The 17,575-nt window shown below is 41.1% G+C and overlaps 2 protein-coding genes across 2 annotated transcripts; both read right to left on the reverse strand.

The window, feature by feature from the left end:
- Nucleotides 1-43: 43 nt before the first annotated feature.
- On the reverse strand, nt 44-2,154 carry LOC104439362 (probable glycosyltransferase At5g25310). The gene is given in 3 exon segments (XM_018870602.2): nt 44-848; nt 1,802-1,867; nt 1,869-2,154. Coding segments are annotated over 3 exon segments (1,020 nt in total). The 5' UTR covers nt 2,154; the 3' UTR covers nt 44-179.
- Nucleotides 2,155-6,962: 4,808 nt separating this feature from the next.
- Nucleotides 6,963-9,902, reverse strand: LOC104439360 (probable glycosyltransferase At5g11130). Its single transcript, XM_010052438.3, is given in 4 exon segments — nt 6,963-7,625; nt 7,843-7,901; nt 7,904-8,196; nt 9,850-9,902. Coding segments are annotated over 3 exon segments (1,002 nt in total). The 5' UTR covers nt 8,184-8,196; nt 9,850-9,902.
- Nucleotides 9,903-17,575: the final 7,673 nt, after the last annotated feature.

Genomic DNA, 17,575 nt, shown 5'->3' on the forward strand with positions numbered 1-17,575 from the left:
TTTTCTGTAATTCATCCAAATCCAACAGCATTCCTTTCGACCCTTCTAAAAATCCCAGCTTGTTCAAGCGAATATACTTTAATATGGAGTATAAGCAAGTCAACTATTCCATAATATGGTATGAGTGGTTAGGTTTCTATGTGTGACACCACAATTAAGTCCTGAGGTCAGCGAATTATCTATCCGAGATTAAGATTCAGCCTCCTAAGCCATATAGAATGCAACACCATGTGGAACACATCGAACCTCTTCGCCGGCTGGTTCAGCACGAAGTGTCTCCTCACGGCCTTCAAGCCCTGCCTCAACCTCCTGTACTCATCCTCTGGGACCGCCTTCAGTATCTCCTTCAGCCTTGGAATCTCTGACACCTCGACCTTGACCGAGAAGGCATCCCAGTTCAGCACGTCGCTGAACGGCAAGACATAGTGCTCCGAGATGATGACCGGCACGCACTCCGCGTAGATGGCCTCGACAATCCTAGGGCTTGCCACCTCATGCCCGCTAGGGCACAGGCAGAACTTGGATTGGAGCATGAGGGTGTAGTAGTCCAAGTGCTTGGGGAGGTACCCGTAGACACGGACGTCGGGGTCGCCCTTGTCTTTCCAGTGGTGGAGGAGGATAGGCCGAATCGGGCCGTGGAGGCCTCCCGCGAAGAACGTGAGAAGTGGGCGAGGGACGTGCGGCGGTGGCGGGGAGAGGAGTTTAGGGGAGATGTTGCCGTCCAAGAGGTAAATTTCGGGCAAGCTCACGTCCTTTTGAGGGTTGAACCCTTCGGAGGCGTTGGCATTGCACAAGGCACGAATCGAGTTTTTGTAAAGATGGGCATCGCCAAGGGATGCATGAGGGCCCTGCAATTGGAACGGTTCATTATCATATTCAGAATCCAATCAATCAATGTCTCATCCAGAGATAATTTAGCACATGTTCATTACTTCCATGTGATTCTTGGGATGTAAAGAATTTCGATTCTCCAAAAACAACATGCTCTGATGATATCTTGTTACGAATTCCCAGACTTCAAAAGTAGTAATCAAAGAATCTCAATTTTGTAATTATCTTGCAAAATCTTAAGCCCCAAAATCTGCAGAGTGAAATGTCTAAGTTATAAATTTAATGCTTCTACCAATTGACTACATATAACTATGGGTCGGAGCCCATTCAAAAAATTTAAATTATTAATAATGTGGGCTTCATTGTAGGGCTTACATAATCAACAATTTAGATGGGCTTGGTTTACATCGTAATATATATAAAAAGTATTATGCAATTATTTTTTTTTTTGGTGTCCGTGCTTGATATAAATTTCATATGGTAGACACAAAAGAGTAGACAGGCAGTCAAGAAGCAGCAGAATGACTTTTGTTTATAACCTTGTCAAATTTTGGCCTCAGAAAGACAATACCTGAAGTTTTTTATATTCTTATGTAAGCGCTCGTTGGAAAGGTGCAATAGCCACTCAGTGAACAGCTCTAAAATGAGGTAATTCCGCTTTAATCATATCGGATCGAGATTATATACTTCTAGAACCGCAAAGGATATACTTCAAAATTTACTTTGCATTATTAAAAAGGCTTCAAACGATATCCTATTATCTATCTATACCTTTTGACGACTAGGCTAACAGCTAGGTACTACCAAAAGATATATACATTATAAAAATCATATGCCAAAACTCATGATGTGACTTAGAAGCAAAGAAGCATGATTTTCCATTGAAGGCAAAGCCCTAAAAACGCCAGCTAAAAAGAAGCCACGAAATTTTCATGAAACAAAACGAAATAGGAGAGGGACAACGACTCACCCAATCATGACAGGCCACCATGAAGTGGTCGGCCCCGCGAGTCCGGTTCCAGAACGGGTACTTCGCCTGACACCGCCTGCACGTAGTCGGCAACGAACCGCCGGAGAGGGGTCACGTCATACGTGGGTGGCTTGTACAGGTACGTCACCATCCGGGTCACGCTGAACGGCATGAAGTAGACATGGGCACGCCTTGGGTCCCTCGTCCCGAACCTGGCTGCCGCAGATCCATGCTCCATCTCGTGTATGAACCGGCCCTCGACGGTGTAGATGTCCTTGCACGGCCCGTCGTGGACGATGGGCGGCTCCCCTTCCGAGTACACGTAGACCTTGAACCGCCGCTCCATCTCCATGTAACTCCTGCATATATTTATGGAAATAAGTCTTACTGAAGAACTTACTTCAGTCGACAAGTCATCATTCTGGTTTTTATTGCAGCAAGCATTATTATCAGTGGCCTACTGTGGCTTCGTGGGTACTCATGTGGGCGTCCCTCTCGTGATTTGGAAGGGAGGAACTGGGGTAATCATGACGGATCCTCGTCGATTTCGTCGGGATTAAGATATGGGTTTTTGCAACGGCACAAGTCAGCATGTACATGCTTATTAGCATAATCAGAACTAAGTATCATGATGTTATAATTAAGAATTGACGTAAGACTTGGAGTATAAGTCGAACGACATCAAAAGCTTGAAGCAAAATCATAAGTTCCATGGTGTACATGCCGTATCTCTGTTTAGCTTTTTCGTTTTTTCGGCCAAAGGTATTGTATTTTAGTTAAAAAGTTGTGCTATTAACTTGATGTCTTGTAACCGTGGTTTTAACTGCGCATTTCAATGCCCTGTGTAATCAATTCGTGATTTTGTAATTATTAAGAATTGAATTTCCACAGTACGGTAAATTCGTTATTTTTGTAACTTGCGCATTTTAAATTGGAGCAGTCAAAAAGCAAATAAACTTAAAGTTTGGAACTACAAACGCCATGAAAGTATCCTAAATTGACTTTCCAAGAGCTTTCTAAATGCCTGACTTTTCATCTTCTCCTACGTTTAGGCCCTCTACTCAGTAACTTGATGAAACAAACATAACCAGTGATTTCTGTATATCTTTAGAGATTAGTCGAACTAAAAGATTGAATACCTCACTTATGTAGTAAAAAATTCAAAGAAAAGAGAACCACCCAAACCCCAACTTCGCAAAACAGAATTCTTAGTGACATCTTCTTAGCATCTCCATCATAATTGCTTAGCCACTACCCTAAGTATTATCCAGAGTAATGCTTGCCTGGCCTTATATGCACAGTGTCTCTTAGGCAAACGAGAGAGGGCAGAGACTGTCACGACCCGAAAAGGCAATGTGGTCCACAAGCCTACTGTGGAAAAAGCCCATTTGGAAAGGCTGCTATACATAAGTGCTTTTTTCACCATCATCTTGAAGATTAAAGGGTGGAAGTGGACGAGTCCACGATTTCAAGTTGCTCCGTCCACGGAATCTCGATGTCAAGTGCCACTTCCATAGCCAATTACTTATCATTACCAATGAGCACATTTCGCTTTTTTTCCCACAGCTTCTTGAGTGCAGGAAGGGTAGCAGTGCATGCCCTGAAGAAGCGAGTGCATGCGCGGCTTGAGCAACAAGGGTTTCTTTCCTTAAATGACCAGGGACGTGATAGGCGAAGCAGAGGGGGGTTGTTTTCACTTGAAGTAACAGTTCCAAGCTTGGTTAAGATGTACCGATACAAAAATCGATTAACCAGTAAATCAACCGGAACGACGTAACGGAAACGTAGATTTCTGGTTACCGGGCGGACTATCTTCGACCACCCAGAGACAAAAGCACGTGTGTAAACCGGCTTTTTAAACTCGGTTTACTATCTCTAAGGCTCCGGCATTAGCCATTGTAAAAGTATTTTCGAGTGTTATAAAAGGTATGTTTCCATCAGCGGGAGTTATGATTTGACATGTTGTGTTGTACCCTAGACTAAGCTAATCTTTCATCATTCTATCATGAATACAGCATCGACAAGATGTTTATCAACAATGGAGGTGATGATCTAATGCATGTACTGTAAAAAAGCGTGCCGCAATGCAAGAATAAGGTGAAAGTGTACGTGGAATCGACAAGTTAATTGCAGAATCAAAGTTGAACTCGGTGATGCTTAAAGCAATTCACAGAGAGAGAGAGAGAGAGAGAGAGAGAGATCAACATGAATTTCGAGGAACTTACTGGATAAAGGCGCGGCGATTGCGGTACACGGCCGTGGAGGCGCCATGGCCACTGCAGTTGGAAGGACGAGCGCCGAGCTTCGTGGCTTTCCGGATCGCCGCACGTGCTTGCGCCAATCCCAGCTCCAGTTTTCGCACTTCCCTCGCTTTCTCGGTCTTTCTCTAAGGATCGGATAGAAGGATAGCCGTTAAAATTGAGAAGCGCTCGAATTAAATCCAGATATACAGCATCTATCAAACTGAACGTGAAAGTGCGAAAATGAACGTAGTCTATGGAGATTTTGGTTCGACGATTGAACAGGTCGGAGCAGAGAAACATCTGACAGAAGGAGCGCGACGAGCAATCGAACGACGAAGTATGCGATCGACGTGCGGAACAGAAACTCAGAGACGATCGCTCGGATTGACGAACCGAGAAACGTATATTGAAGGATCGAGAAAGAGAGAACTAGCAACTTCACGACAGAATACTGCACAAAAAAAAAAGAGAAAAACGAGAGATCATGTGCATCGCAAAACTCAGCTACTGGAACTCACGATCGCCGTCGCGTTTCTGCGTGGACTCGGCTGGACCTCAGTGGCCGACGCGAAGCTCGCGGCTCGAACCAGCTCCGCCTCCTTCCGCACCGCCAGCTGATGAACCGCCGGTGAGCTAGACGACTTGCTCAGCTCCGAAGCATCCGGAGCGACGCTTGCGAGGCCGCCGAAACCGAACGACCACAGCAGGACCAGTGCACCGGACGCCAAGCACGCTGCGCAAAGCGCCGCCTTCACGGCGGCGATCCCGTGGCGAGTCTCCATCTCGAGCTTCCGACTCCGATCAGCTCCGGCTCCGGCTCCAGGCGGCGGCGCTTTCTCTCGGGAAAGCGAGGGAAAGGCGGTTACGGAGCTTTTTTTGAGAGGGAAATGGAGGGGGCGGGGGAATAACTGACGTCGCGGAGGGCGTGACATGTCACGGGAAGCCCTTTTTATGTATAACGTTTCTGCTAAACACGAATTGCTGCCTATGCTAATTAAAAAAGAAAGAAAAAAGTCATTAAATTAGATTTTAAAAAACGGTGATTGCTGCTAATTTTTATTATCATATTCGGAAATTGATTCTGGCGCCATAAAAGAATTACGAATCTTTCACTGATTGGGGGGGGAGGCACGGGATGCCGGCTTGATAAAAATTGACCCTTAATTTTTGAAGGTAATCAGCCGTAGATTGAGCGCCCTTCTTGAGTCGAGTAAGCGGGACGTCTGGGGGACGTCAAGGTATATCTATTGTTATTGAGCACATTCCGTGCTTGCTTGGCGGGAGTAAAGTCCGGTTATATATGGAAGAGCAGGGTCGCTTGATGCGGTAGTTGGAGGAATTTTGTTTGATTGGGATGAGGTTGGAAATGTTTAATCACAATGGATGTGGATTGAATTGGGGTAACTCTCTTTTCTTAATTGTGGCATTGACAATGTTTTTTTTTTTTTTTTTTTGATAATCAATGACTCCACCACGGGCTCCCGTGCCCGAACGGCTTCTGAGGGCACATGACCCCAACACCATGACTCCCCACTTACAACGTTAGTAACCGACGGGATTCGATGGAGGGAGCTGCAAAAAATGAGGAGGAGGAGGATCACGGGTAATGCTATTATGCAAAGAGCTCGAATACCATAAAGAATGTGAAGGAACTTTAAATTTTTTTATTTTCTCTTCATGGTTTTATTATAGTACAGAATGAGTTTAAATGAATACACAATTATATGATGATAGCACAATTTGATTCCTTAAATTGGGGAAAGCATCCTCAAATTGAGGAAACAATTTGAATTTGATTTTAAATTTTTGAGGAAGTTAGAAGAGATGAAGTTACTGGATTTTAGGACAATCTGTTATCGATATTTACATGATAAATTTCACAGGGCGAAATGTTAAAGGCGCGCCTCGACGTTCCGGGAGGATCAGTGAATAGCTCGGTTAAAAAGGAGTTAATCATTTTTCAAAGCAATCGCTCTGAGCCAAGGCTTACAACGCATTCGATCCGCAGCGCACCGAGGGGCAATTATGCTCCCGGCTCACTTGGGGATGCGTAACGTTTTCCATTTCATGATTGTCGCCCCCCAAAATATGACATGAAAAGCTCAATCCAAGTCCTAGATTTTCCCCTCTTGATTGCTCTAGATTTTCCGAGAAACTTGGAAACAGACGGCTGCGATCCTCGTGAGAAGCTACCGACGTGTCTGATATGTGCTTTTTCTATTCATAAGTTGGGAGTACGGGCGTTGATAATTAGATAAACCTAGAAGCTTATGGAATACTCTTACTGGGAGTTGAGACCATGAATCGATTCAATCGAGACCTTTGGCTTGTATGGCGACCCTAACTTAGAGGAGTTAGCATGCACAATTGATGAGATTCGATTGGATGATCTTTAGGTCCTAGTCGGGAATCCCCGACACCCCAACCAAATATGTTATTTGGGCACTTTCTTTTATTGCCTTCTCCTATATTACTGATGGTTTTGCTAGTGAGAGTAATGTTAAATGTCCGATTCTTGAATAAGTAGACCTCACAATAATTTTTAAATAATTATTATTTACTTTTAGGCTCCTAATCTTACCATGGATGAAGGACAGTCATTTAATTATCATAACTGGTGCTCATAGACATAATACACTTTGAAATTCAATTCTATAACAACTGCTACTCCCGCCTTTACACCAATCTTGAAATTCCACTTTGACGTTGCTGAACTATTGACCATGATAACTTATGCAATTGTATTTTAATAAAATAATATCCGAAAAATATAAAAATTGGCCAAATTTATAATTAATATGTAATTTTCAGTTGCTAGATGGTGCCATTTTGACTCTCCACCCCCAAACTTTTTCAATTTGCACAGTCAGTTCTATATAGTTTGTGCAATTCAACCACCGGTCCTTGGCCAAAAGAATTCACAGTGGCAGCTTCAAATTCAACCTCCTGAGCCACACGGAGTGCATCGCCATGTGCATCATGTCGTACGGCTTGGCCGGCCGGTTCACCACAAAGTGCCGCTGCACCTCCACGACCCGCCTCTGCTTCTCCCGGTACTCCTCCGCCGGGACAGCCTCAAGGATCCTCTTGATGTCGGGGATCCTCGCGACCGGGATGTGGACCGAGAACTTGCTCCAGTCGAGGACGTCGCTGAACGGGAGCACGTACCCGTCGGAGATGATCACGGGGATGCACCCAGCGTAGACCGACTCGACCACCCGGGGACTCGCGACTTCGTACCCGCTGGGGCACAGGCAGAACTTGCTCTGGCCCATGAGCTCGGTGTAGTTGAGCGTCTTGGGGAGGTATCCGTGCACTCGGACCTGGTCGTCCTTGTCCTTCCAATGACGGAGCAGCTCCTTTCTCACGGGGCCATGGGCGCCGCCTGCGAAGAAGGCGAGGACTGAGCGGTTGTCCGGGGGCGGAGCGGGCCATGGCGAGAGCAGTTTTCCACGCGGAAGGAAGATTTCCGGCAACGAGACGTCTCTAGATGGACGGAAACCTTCGCTGCTGTTGGCGTTGCATAGGACTCTGATGAAATGCTTGAAGAGCTGCGGATGGCCATTCGATACTTCCGGGGCCTAAACATAGAAAACAACAATCTCACCATCCACCAGAGGACACGTGGCACCAAAGGGTTTAACCGTTTAGGTCCCTATCTCTTGAGATCGCGACAAGTGGCGCAAGGACACAAAACCCTAAAGAAAGGAAAATCTTTTCACTTTTGGAGTAGTCTCACCAAATTTCACAAGGCAATTTCTACATTAATTATGAAAGAGAATACTACTTCGCATTTACCCAATCATGGCAAGAGATCATGAAATGGTCCGCCCCGCCGGTCCGGTTCCAGTGGGGTGCCTCCGGGAGACGAGGCCGATGTAGTCCTCCACGATGGCTTGTAATTGGTCCCGGGCATAGGTGGTGTACGGGCGGTACACGAACTCAATGATGTTGACGATGCTGACTGGGATGAAGAAGGCCAGGGCCTCCTCGGGCCGGCGGGCTGAGAACGGGCTCCGGCCACCCTCGAGCTCGTCGATGAAGTGGCCTTCAATCGAGTAGATGTCGTTCATCGGGCCCTTGTGGAACAAGGGCTGGTCGCCTTCCTTGTAGGACCACACCTTGAATCGCTTCTCCATCTCGATGTGGCTCCTGCAATTGATGATGTGAACAAGGTGAGAAAATGTAGTTGGAAAACAAATTGTTTTTAGAATTTGATAAAATTAACTTGATAGTCTGGTAAATTTTTTGAAATTTAATCGATTAAGGATATTCTAGTTAGAGAATAAGTTAGGTATTAGGGTTTCACAATGTTAGAATGCCGGATTAGCTCTATCCATAAACAATTTTCTTAATTCTAAAAGGCAGATTTGAACAAAAATTGAACATATGAATATTTCAAACATTACAATATTCAACAATGTTTCCATTTCAAATCTGGAAACACGGAGTTTCTAGAAATGCCAAGAGAACATCCTCTTTGCAACTTGTAGGTTACACTTCTTATACACTTGCAAGTATAATTATATAAATACATATATTACAATGCCCCGGTAAAAAAGAGATAGATACATATTAGTGCATAAAAATATTTTAGAAAATAAAGTGAGAAAAGTTGATTATGGTTAATTTAGTGAATGCATTCAAACTTTCCACGAGATGAGAAATATCAATAGAGATTTATGACCAAGAAGATATTTACATTAAGAATATGAGATTTCGGCTGCTGACTTAGTAACATGCCTTTATTGTTCATCTTAAAGTGTCAATGAATTTAATTGGCACTTCCAGATGAAATTTTGAAATTAAAATACTTCGAGTTTATATTTGTGCCCAAAAGATTATTCGAGTTCTTTCCGTGAGATATAGATTTGCCTACAAATATTTTTTTTTCCCATCTTTGGTGTATAGATTCAAATCTATGTTAATAATTGACCCTTTTTCGAAATTGTGCGAAAGAAAGATTAGGGCAAGAGATTGATTAACTCTTATTGCCATACCACAAGACATCACTACATATTAATCTCGATCATGACCTCTACAAATCACCATATACCAAGATCCTTTTTAGATTCCCATTGTTGTAGGATTGATTTCTTCTTCCTTTTCTTTTCAATCTTATTTTAAAAGAAATGTTAGACGATGCCTAAGATGGATATAATTATAATAAAAAAAATATTAAGTGATCAAGTGCAAGAGCTTTGAATAGTATGATTTTAGGGAAATGATTAAGTGACGGTCCTTAATCTATTATGATAATAATGGTTTGTCTTGGATCATAAAAGAATAATAAATAATTCAATTGTGGAGTTTACTCCTTCAAGAATTTATGAGTTGTTACTCTCATGAATGCTCAAAACTGTTATACTAGCATTGATATTGAGAGTAGATGTAGGCAGGCATTTGATATGCAATGAAGTCCTCATTAGGCTAGAGGTAGCTATTGAAACATTTGTAACCCTAGTTTAGATGATAGGGAGGAAAAAAAGGAAGGACCCCACTAAAGGCATCTATCTCTAGTGGTACTTCTACTTTTGATTTTTGACTTTCTATAAATTACGCAATATCCATACTTCAATTTTATTTGATTCCTAATGCTTGAAACCTTTCACCATGTTTATATATTAACTTTATCTTAATCTTGATTGTTTTATATAATGTTTTTCACAATAGGAGTATGCATTTGACCTTTCTCCAAAAAGAGTCAAGAAGGAAGGAGAGAGAGAGAAGCTACAATAAGAGGAATGCTTTTGACCCTTCTCGAAAAAAAAAAAAAAAAAAAATCAACAAGAGAGAGATCTTAACTGATGGAAAGCGCGAGGATTTCGGTAGACGGGTCCGCTGGGAACGAATCTGTCCTCCTGATAATGCGAAGTGCTGTTGACGACAGTCGTCGTCTTTCCACCGCTAGCTCTTCTTATTGCTGCCCTCGCTCTCGCTAAGCTCTCCTCCCTCCTATCCACAGCGACGCGAGCTCTCTTTTGCTGCATCATGACGCACGAAACGAAAAGAAAAAAGGTTACGTAAATAACGAATGCAAGAGTTCGAGATTTCTCGGGCACTCGGTGATTCTCCTGATTTTCTATGGTGATACGTTGCGGTTATACGCATAGTGATGGAGACCGCCACTCGAGATATAGTCCTCGGATAGAACGACAGAAATTCACGCAAACTTCGTATTGAAGTCGATCCAAGTACATCGAAATAATCATCTGACACTTACCATCGCGTGCCAAAATCATACAAAAAAGGACCTTTTTTTTCCCCTTCTCTTTCTGTTGCTAATCGTTTAAGAAAAGTGGACAGAACTCACTCTGATTCTAGCAGCACTAGTGCTGCCACCGGTGATGAAATTCCTCCTGCTTGCGCTTGAGGAGAAGAGAAGAGCCTGCTCTTTCTCGTGTTGGGCAACATTAGCTCCGTGGTTAGAGGAAGAAGAGGAAGAAGAAGGAAGAAGAAGAAGATAGTGGGGAAGGGAAGATGTGAAAATGGTGATTCACGGAGGAGAGCAGGATGATGAAGAGGAGCGAAGGGTAGAGTACGAGAGCCCCGCTGCAAGCAAAACCCGCCATTCTCTCGCAAGCAAACAACCAAAAGGGGAAGGCGAAATACCTAGGAGCTCGAGAGGGTTTAAGAAATACAATGCAAGGCCTCCATTGAAATTTCCTGGCGCCGATGGTGATGGTTCACCCAAAGGAAGGGGAAAGGAAAAAAGGACGAGAGAACAAAGAAGAGATGGGTCTGTAGCTGCTAGGACGTCATAATGAAGAGCGATGAATATCAGCTGTTATAGTAGCTGCGGATATGGCAGGCAGTTTTCATCTGATTACGTCATTGACATGCATCTCTCTCTCTCTTTCTCTGTGCCCTGGTTATTTATCTGTTCAAATGGGTTGTGGATAAGAGATAATCGTGGTTTGGTATCTCAACTTTTCAATTCGAAAATCGAAGATAAATCGAGGTTAGGACGAAAGGATTTTGAAAGTAATGTTTGCTCCAAACTCCTAAGTTTGCCGAACATCTATATTGTTGTATCTTTAAATCAGAACACGCCCTTCTATCTCGTTTTTTTTTTTTTTAAAAAAAAATTCTATAGCAAGAAGAATTAAAAAGAAGAAGATAAATTTGACCAAAGAAAAAGATGAAGCAAAGTCAAACAAAGAAATTAATTATCAGAAAACGTACTTGGTGAGACTACTTAATTGCCTTTAGAGTGCAATGGTTTGAAAGGAAAATGAGAGGGTGGGAGTGACGGTGTTGCCCCCACCACAAGTTTTCTCAAGGAATCCGGATTCCCTCTTGACGTGTGGATCCCTATTGGTGCGTCCCATTAAGTAGGATTTAATAAATAAAAAAGTTATAATTCAAATAAAAAAGAAACTATAAAAGATAATTATTACATTGAATATCAAACGGACGGCTTAAACATCTTCGGTTTCCATTAATAATACCTTTACGATTAATTTTTTTTCCCACATCCAATCGTGAATGAAAATATTTATCAATGAATAAAATGAATATAATTATCAAAATAAAGAGTTGAATAACTAATTTACGTGACCCAAAACTTTAATAAGTTCTACTCAAGTCATGGCGATCCAAGTTAACTCAAAAAAAAAAAAAAAAAAAAGTATGACTATCTTGTGAATGACTAAAAATGAATTTTATTTGAAAATTTGGATTTGTTTAATTTTTTTCTTTTTGAACAATCCCATTTTTTTTCACCATGTCAACTTCCAAATTTTCAGTTACTCAATAATTTTTTGAAATCTCTTTAAATTAGGTTAAAATACATGTGTGGGTTGCTAACTTGACTTTGCAACAGAATTGAGTTTTGTATTTAAGTAGTTATTCAAAGTATTAAATGGGCTAAGAAGGAAGTTTCATTTTCTTTATGAAAAAAAAATAAACATCGATATGGAAATATATCGATCTTTACGTTTTCGTAAATCAATCTCGAATTATGCATGTATTTGTTTATGAATGATTGATCGAGATCATTAGTTTTTATTTAGATTAAGTCTAATAGTTGCCTCATGATGGAGTCTAACACCATATTTGCGCTCTTCGTTGCCTTAAACTACCTCTCACGCAACGCATCATACGTTGGCACATGTACTCCTAAGCCACGAAATATTTTAGTATTGCCCAAGGTCGGTTTTTGTTGCAATGAGGTGGATTGCCAATCCATGAACAGGTCTTGTTTTGTCTCGGAAGAACTTTGTCTCTTAAGTGCTTTGGACTTGGAGTAGGACTGGTCCCTCCGAAGCTTTCTCACTTATCCACAAAAACGGGGAAAAGAAGATACCCTAGATTGAGATGTCAACAGCCAATGAGGCGTTTGGCCTTATTACAATCATCAAGCATGAGATTATGGATAAAAAGAAAAAAGAAAAAAAAAAAAAACATGTGATGGGAACAAATACTAGCGACTAGTTGGATATTATTGTGGATGAGATGCTGCATGAATGTATCATGTGATATCATCGTTGCTAGGCATAGCCAGTTTGGGACTATTTTTTTTTGTACATACCTTAATTAGTACCTTTGATGGCCTCTAGATAAGGAGGAGGAAAGAAGTGAAAGAGAGTAGCCCTTTGAGATTAGAGATAAACATTATTAATATGTTTACTTAACTTTTTTGTCGATAATATAGTCACTAGGATAGCAACACGCTATAAACTCCAAAGCTAACTCAACTAGAGGTGATTATTAGGAGGGCTAGGGTAATATTAGGCTTAACTTTTTGCTCGAGCCTCCACAATAAAATTTCTTATGAATTTCCGGGGTGAACCGCGTTATCTCATAAAATGCCATTGCCCCAGCTTGCACAAAAAATGAGCTAGTTACTTCGTTGTGTTAGCCACACGCCCACGTTCCTTCACCTCCGGCGAACCCCACAATCAGTTCTTCTCTCTTTTTGTTTGTGGCCGATTGCACATCATTCGACCTCGATGATTGCAGATGGCAATAACCTTCAATCTCTAGAAATAAAGGGTTAATTAAAATAATCACTGCTATTGGAATAATATTGTTGACCGCGGTCATAGAGCTAATACGGGAGAAAAACGTTAATGAGGACATATCTTTCTGCATGCTGTAATTATTGACATTACTGTCAAGAAAAAAGGGCAGGCCCTATTTCCGCAAAAAGTACAGGCATTTTTTGGTTTTTTAGAAGTGGCCGTTTATTTAATGTATAATCAAATTGTATGGTGATTTCGAAAGATCACATGACGGTGCTTCCATGAAAGTGCGCAGTAAAGAATTATTGGCGACGTCCACATCTGTCACTTCAGACTATCGACATGATGTGAGGTGAAGTTTCAACTCTTTTGTTCCTTCCCCTCTAGAAAATATCTCATTTAAATTAGTTCGTCCATTATTTAATAAGATCTATTTACTGTTCTTGTCAAACCTATTCAACAGAAATTGTGAAATAGATGAAAATTGGGAACATACAAAAGCCGTTTTTGTAACCTAACATAATATTTGGGTAAAACAAAGTTTTGAAGTGAGATTGTTTTTATCTTATACACTATGCTTTAGAGTCATCGACACGTATGAGAGAAAAAAATGATACATCAACATTTTGGTTAGTCAATAGCATTTTGGTTAGTCAAATTGACGAATCAACAAAGACACTTGATTGTATTAGTTTTATCAGTTTTGAGATTTTATTGCATTTCTTTTGAAAGTTTACTGCACATTTTAAACGTTTAGAATTTATCACTGTAAGTTTTAGTACTTATGGCGTCCCGTATACATATGATTTGAAATCCATATTTATTGATACTTCATATTATTCCGAGACGCGTGAAACCGCTGGGAATCCAACCGGATCCCCACTGGGAAGTAACCAGCAACCCTATCTAACCTAAGGCCGCTGCTTGCTCGCATATATTATTTCCCTCGTCTCATATGCACAAGTTCTACAGCGTCTACCCGCATCACAAAAGCAGAGAGAGGGAGCAAAAATGGCCGACAGAGGTTTTTCATGAACTCACAAAATGCTTCTTCGTTGTTAGTATTTTCTTATCGTTCTCTACCAATTCCGATCCAGTTGACCTTGGACGTTCGTCGTCGACGAGGACAACAATGATGGGCATGAACCTCGAATGTTTGCCGATGGCGAAAACCTTTTTGGTCTTTTTTCTTTTGGTCAGACAATGGCGACAACCTTCAATCACTAGAAATAAGGGGCTAATTAAAATGATCCCGTGGGATGGGATACCATCGTTGACGGCATCCCCCACAGAGCTCAACATTCATCAGGACACACTATAGAGTTCTCTGTTATGGCAGCATTTGGGCAACACCTATCTATGGTTGAAACCCAGATGAGAGAAAACAAAGACTTGGTTGTAGTCTGAGTTTTTGGAGGACGAGGCTAGTTTGGAGATGTGACAAATTTCATCCATTAGATCGTCATATCCCCTAGATTGGGAAGAGATGTAAGGTATCCTGCCATATTGTAAGGTGCATATACCACTTTGGAACATGTATGTTATTACTTAATCACAAAAGAATAAGCCCAAAGAGCTAGGAAATTTATAAAGGCTAAATTTTGTAATTTTGACCATTATGGATCAATCTTACTAATTTCTTGGCCACATTGAAATTTGTGTTTTAAATTTTGTCAAAGTCTAGTGATTTAAATGACCAAAATAAATGACTATCACTCTTTCTTCTTTCGTTTAAGTTCATCTGTCTTCAGCTGCAAACATTAAGAGTTCTTGGTACCCCGTTTATCAACCTTAGATTTGGATGAACTCAAGCTAACATTTTATCTTGTTTTTCTAGAATTTATATATTAAATTGTATAGAGCATAGCACAAGTTGGCGGATCAAGCGGTCGGAAAAATCATGCAGCAATGATGATGAACCTTGCGAGAAGCTACGTAACACGGACACTCTCCGGAAGTTTTCGTGTCGTGTCCAACACTCCGACATGTCCCGACACGCTTCAACACGCGGTAAACGAATGTCGAAAAATCCGACATGTGATCAACTCTCTTCGACATGCTTCGACATGAGAGTCCAAAATTTTGAACGGGATCAATTTTAAAAATTTCTAATACTTATGAGGTTAAAATATAAATATACACAAATGTAGTAATAAAATAAGTAATAAAAATGCTATAAATATACACGCATAGGGTCAAATTTTTTTCTTTCAGTTTTGTTTTTTTAGAATTGTTTTAGTTTTTAAAAAGTCTTTTACTATGAAAGTAAGTAATAAAAAAAAATGCTATATATGATAAATAAATAAATTTAAAAATATCATTTCAGCATTTTTCTTTAAATAATGTTTTTTTCCTCTAAGTTTTATGTATTATTGTAACAAATTAAAATAATGAATGGTATTATTTAATATTTTTCTTGTAAATTAATTGTAGGCTATTATTATTATTATTATTATTATTATTATTATTATTATTATTATTATTATTATTATTATTATTATTATTATTATTATTATTATTATTTATGTATTTATATATAAAAATATATTTAATATATAACGTGTCGGAGCGTGTCGAAATTCTCTATATTTAAGAAATGACGTGTCGGTGTATCGTATCGTATCGTGTCATGTCGTATCGCGTGTTGCGTGTCGGTGCTACATAAGCGAGAAGATGGTCGAGGGAGGCTATGAGGGAAAGGGGCTGACCATGATGAGTCTCCTGGCGAGGCGACCAAGTGGGGAAAACATCGCTGATATGGAAGGCGGGCCTAGCCGGTGATTCGACCCAAAACCACAAAGGGACCCTATTATTATTACCAACCTTAACCATTGCTTTATAGAATATTAAAAGACGGTTTATTTAAATTAGATCGTCCATTAGTTAATAAGATCTTTTTTCTCGTTCTTCTCAAATCTACTCAACATAAATTGTGGAATAAAGCTGGAAAAAGGACGCATGCAGATTATTTTTTAATATAAACTGCAGGATAAAAGATTAATTGTATGTATATTGAGTATAAAAAAAATTAATTAGAAATAGAACTCGTTTCATTCCATGAATAATTTGGTTAAAAAAATATAAATCAATTTAAAGATCAAACAACTCATAAGAAAAACCTAAGAAGGCACACGATGAATGTTCAGGCAATGGTTTTCTCGAGCCATTGCCGTGTACTGTCTGGCTTGAGGGTATGTTATCAAAATGTTTTTCTTAAAGATGGCCTGCAAAGGTTGACGACTATTAGACCTAGGCAACACGAGATTACTTCCCGCAACAAGGTACGCGGCGGACCTGAACGTAGGGTGCCTGCAGGAGCTGAAGGTGACGAGCATGGGGAACGAGGGTGGGGTGGAGTTCAGGAGCGCGTGCGGTGCGTCCGGGGATCCGCAGTACTGCTGCAGCGGTGCATACAGGACGCCGACACTTGCAAGCTGGGGACCCTCTCTGGCGCATGAACCACACCGCTCTCGACCACTGGCTTCGCCCTCAACCCCAGATCATTTGCCTCGGTCACCGACCCCACCTCCTGGTCCGGCTGGCTATGGGGCTTCACCTTATGCTCCCAGGACCCCGCCGCTGAAGGTGGTGTGCGCATAGGAACTGAATGTGTGAGATTTTGTGGGATCACTGCCAACTATTCTAAAAGCTTAAGCTGATAGATAAATGCGTGGTTTATTATTTAAATATTCTAACACTCCTCTTCATGCTTAGTCTAGTCTTTTTACCTAGTACTAAGCGTGTAAATTTAATTGGGGAGACAAATAGGGGCCTGGAAGATTCGAACTCAGGACCTCCTAACTCTGATACCATGTGAGATTTTGTGGGACCACTGCCAACTGTTCTAAAAGTTTAAACTGTTAGATAAAGGCGTAGTTTATTATTTAAATATTCTAACAGAATGTGATGAGCATGGGGAGTGAGGCCGGGGTGATGTGCAGGAACACGAGTGGTGCGTTTAGAGACCCGCAGTACTGCTGTAGCGGCACGTATGGGACGCCGGACATGTGCAAGCCGAGCCAGTACTCGGAGTTCTTTAAAAGCGCATGCCCGAAGGCCTATAGTTATGCTTGCAACAGTGGCACGAGCATCTTCACCTGCGTTTTCTGTTGTCGCTGTCGTCACCGAAACCATGATCGGAGACAACTCCATTCGAGAAAATCCCTCACACCAGCGACAGTTTGGCAATCGCGGCAGCTGTTCTGATAAAAAACTTCTAGTTGTTTAATTAGTAAGATATTCCCCTTCATTTCGTCAATGGAAACAGTCGGCTAGAGCTGAAGGATTTTGGTAGTTTCTACATATCAAACGATGCTTTAATCGTTTGGTAATCCCTAGTTTCCGTACAATTTTGAGGTTCTTCAAACTCTTTAACATTTTAAAAAAATTGCATGCGATTTAGATTGCAAGACCTTTTCGAGATAGGGGTTTATCTCATATAATAAGTTGGGTTTTGATGTAACTTTATGCGGTAATTATTCCGTGATCAATGTGTCCTCCGGTAAAGCTTTGGACTTGGAGTAGGACGGGTAACTCAAAAGCTTTCTCAGCGTCCATGGCGTTCT

This window comes from Eucalyptus grandis, chromosome 3 (genome assembly GCF_016545825.1).
Source record: "Eucalyptus grandis isolate ANBG69807.140 chromosome 3, ASM1654582v1, whole genome shotgun sequence".
Taxonomy (NCBI): domain Eukaryota; kingdom Viridiplantae; phylum Streptophyta; class Magnoliopsida; order Myrtales; family Myrtaceae; genus Eucalyptus; species Eucalyptus grandis.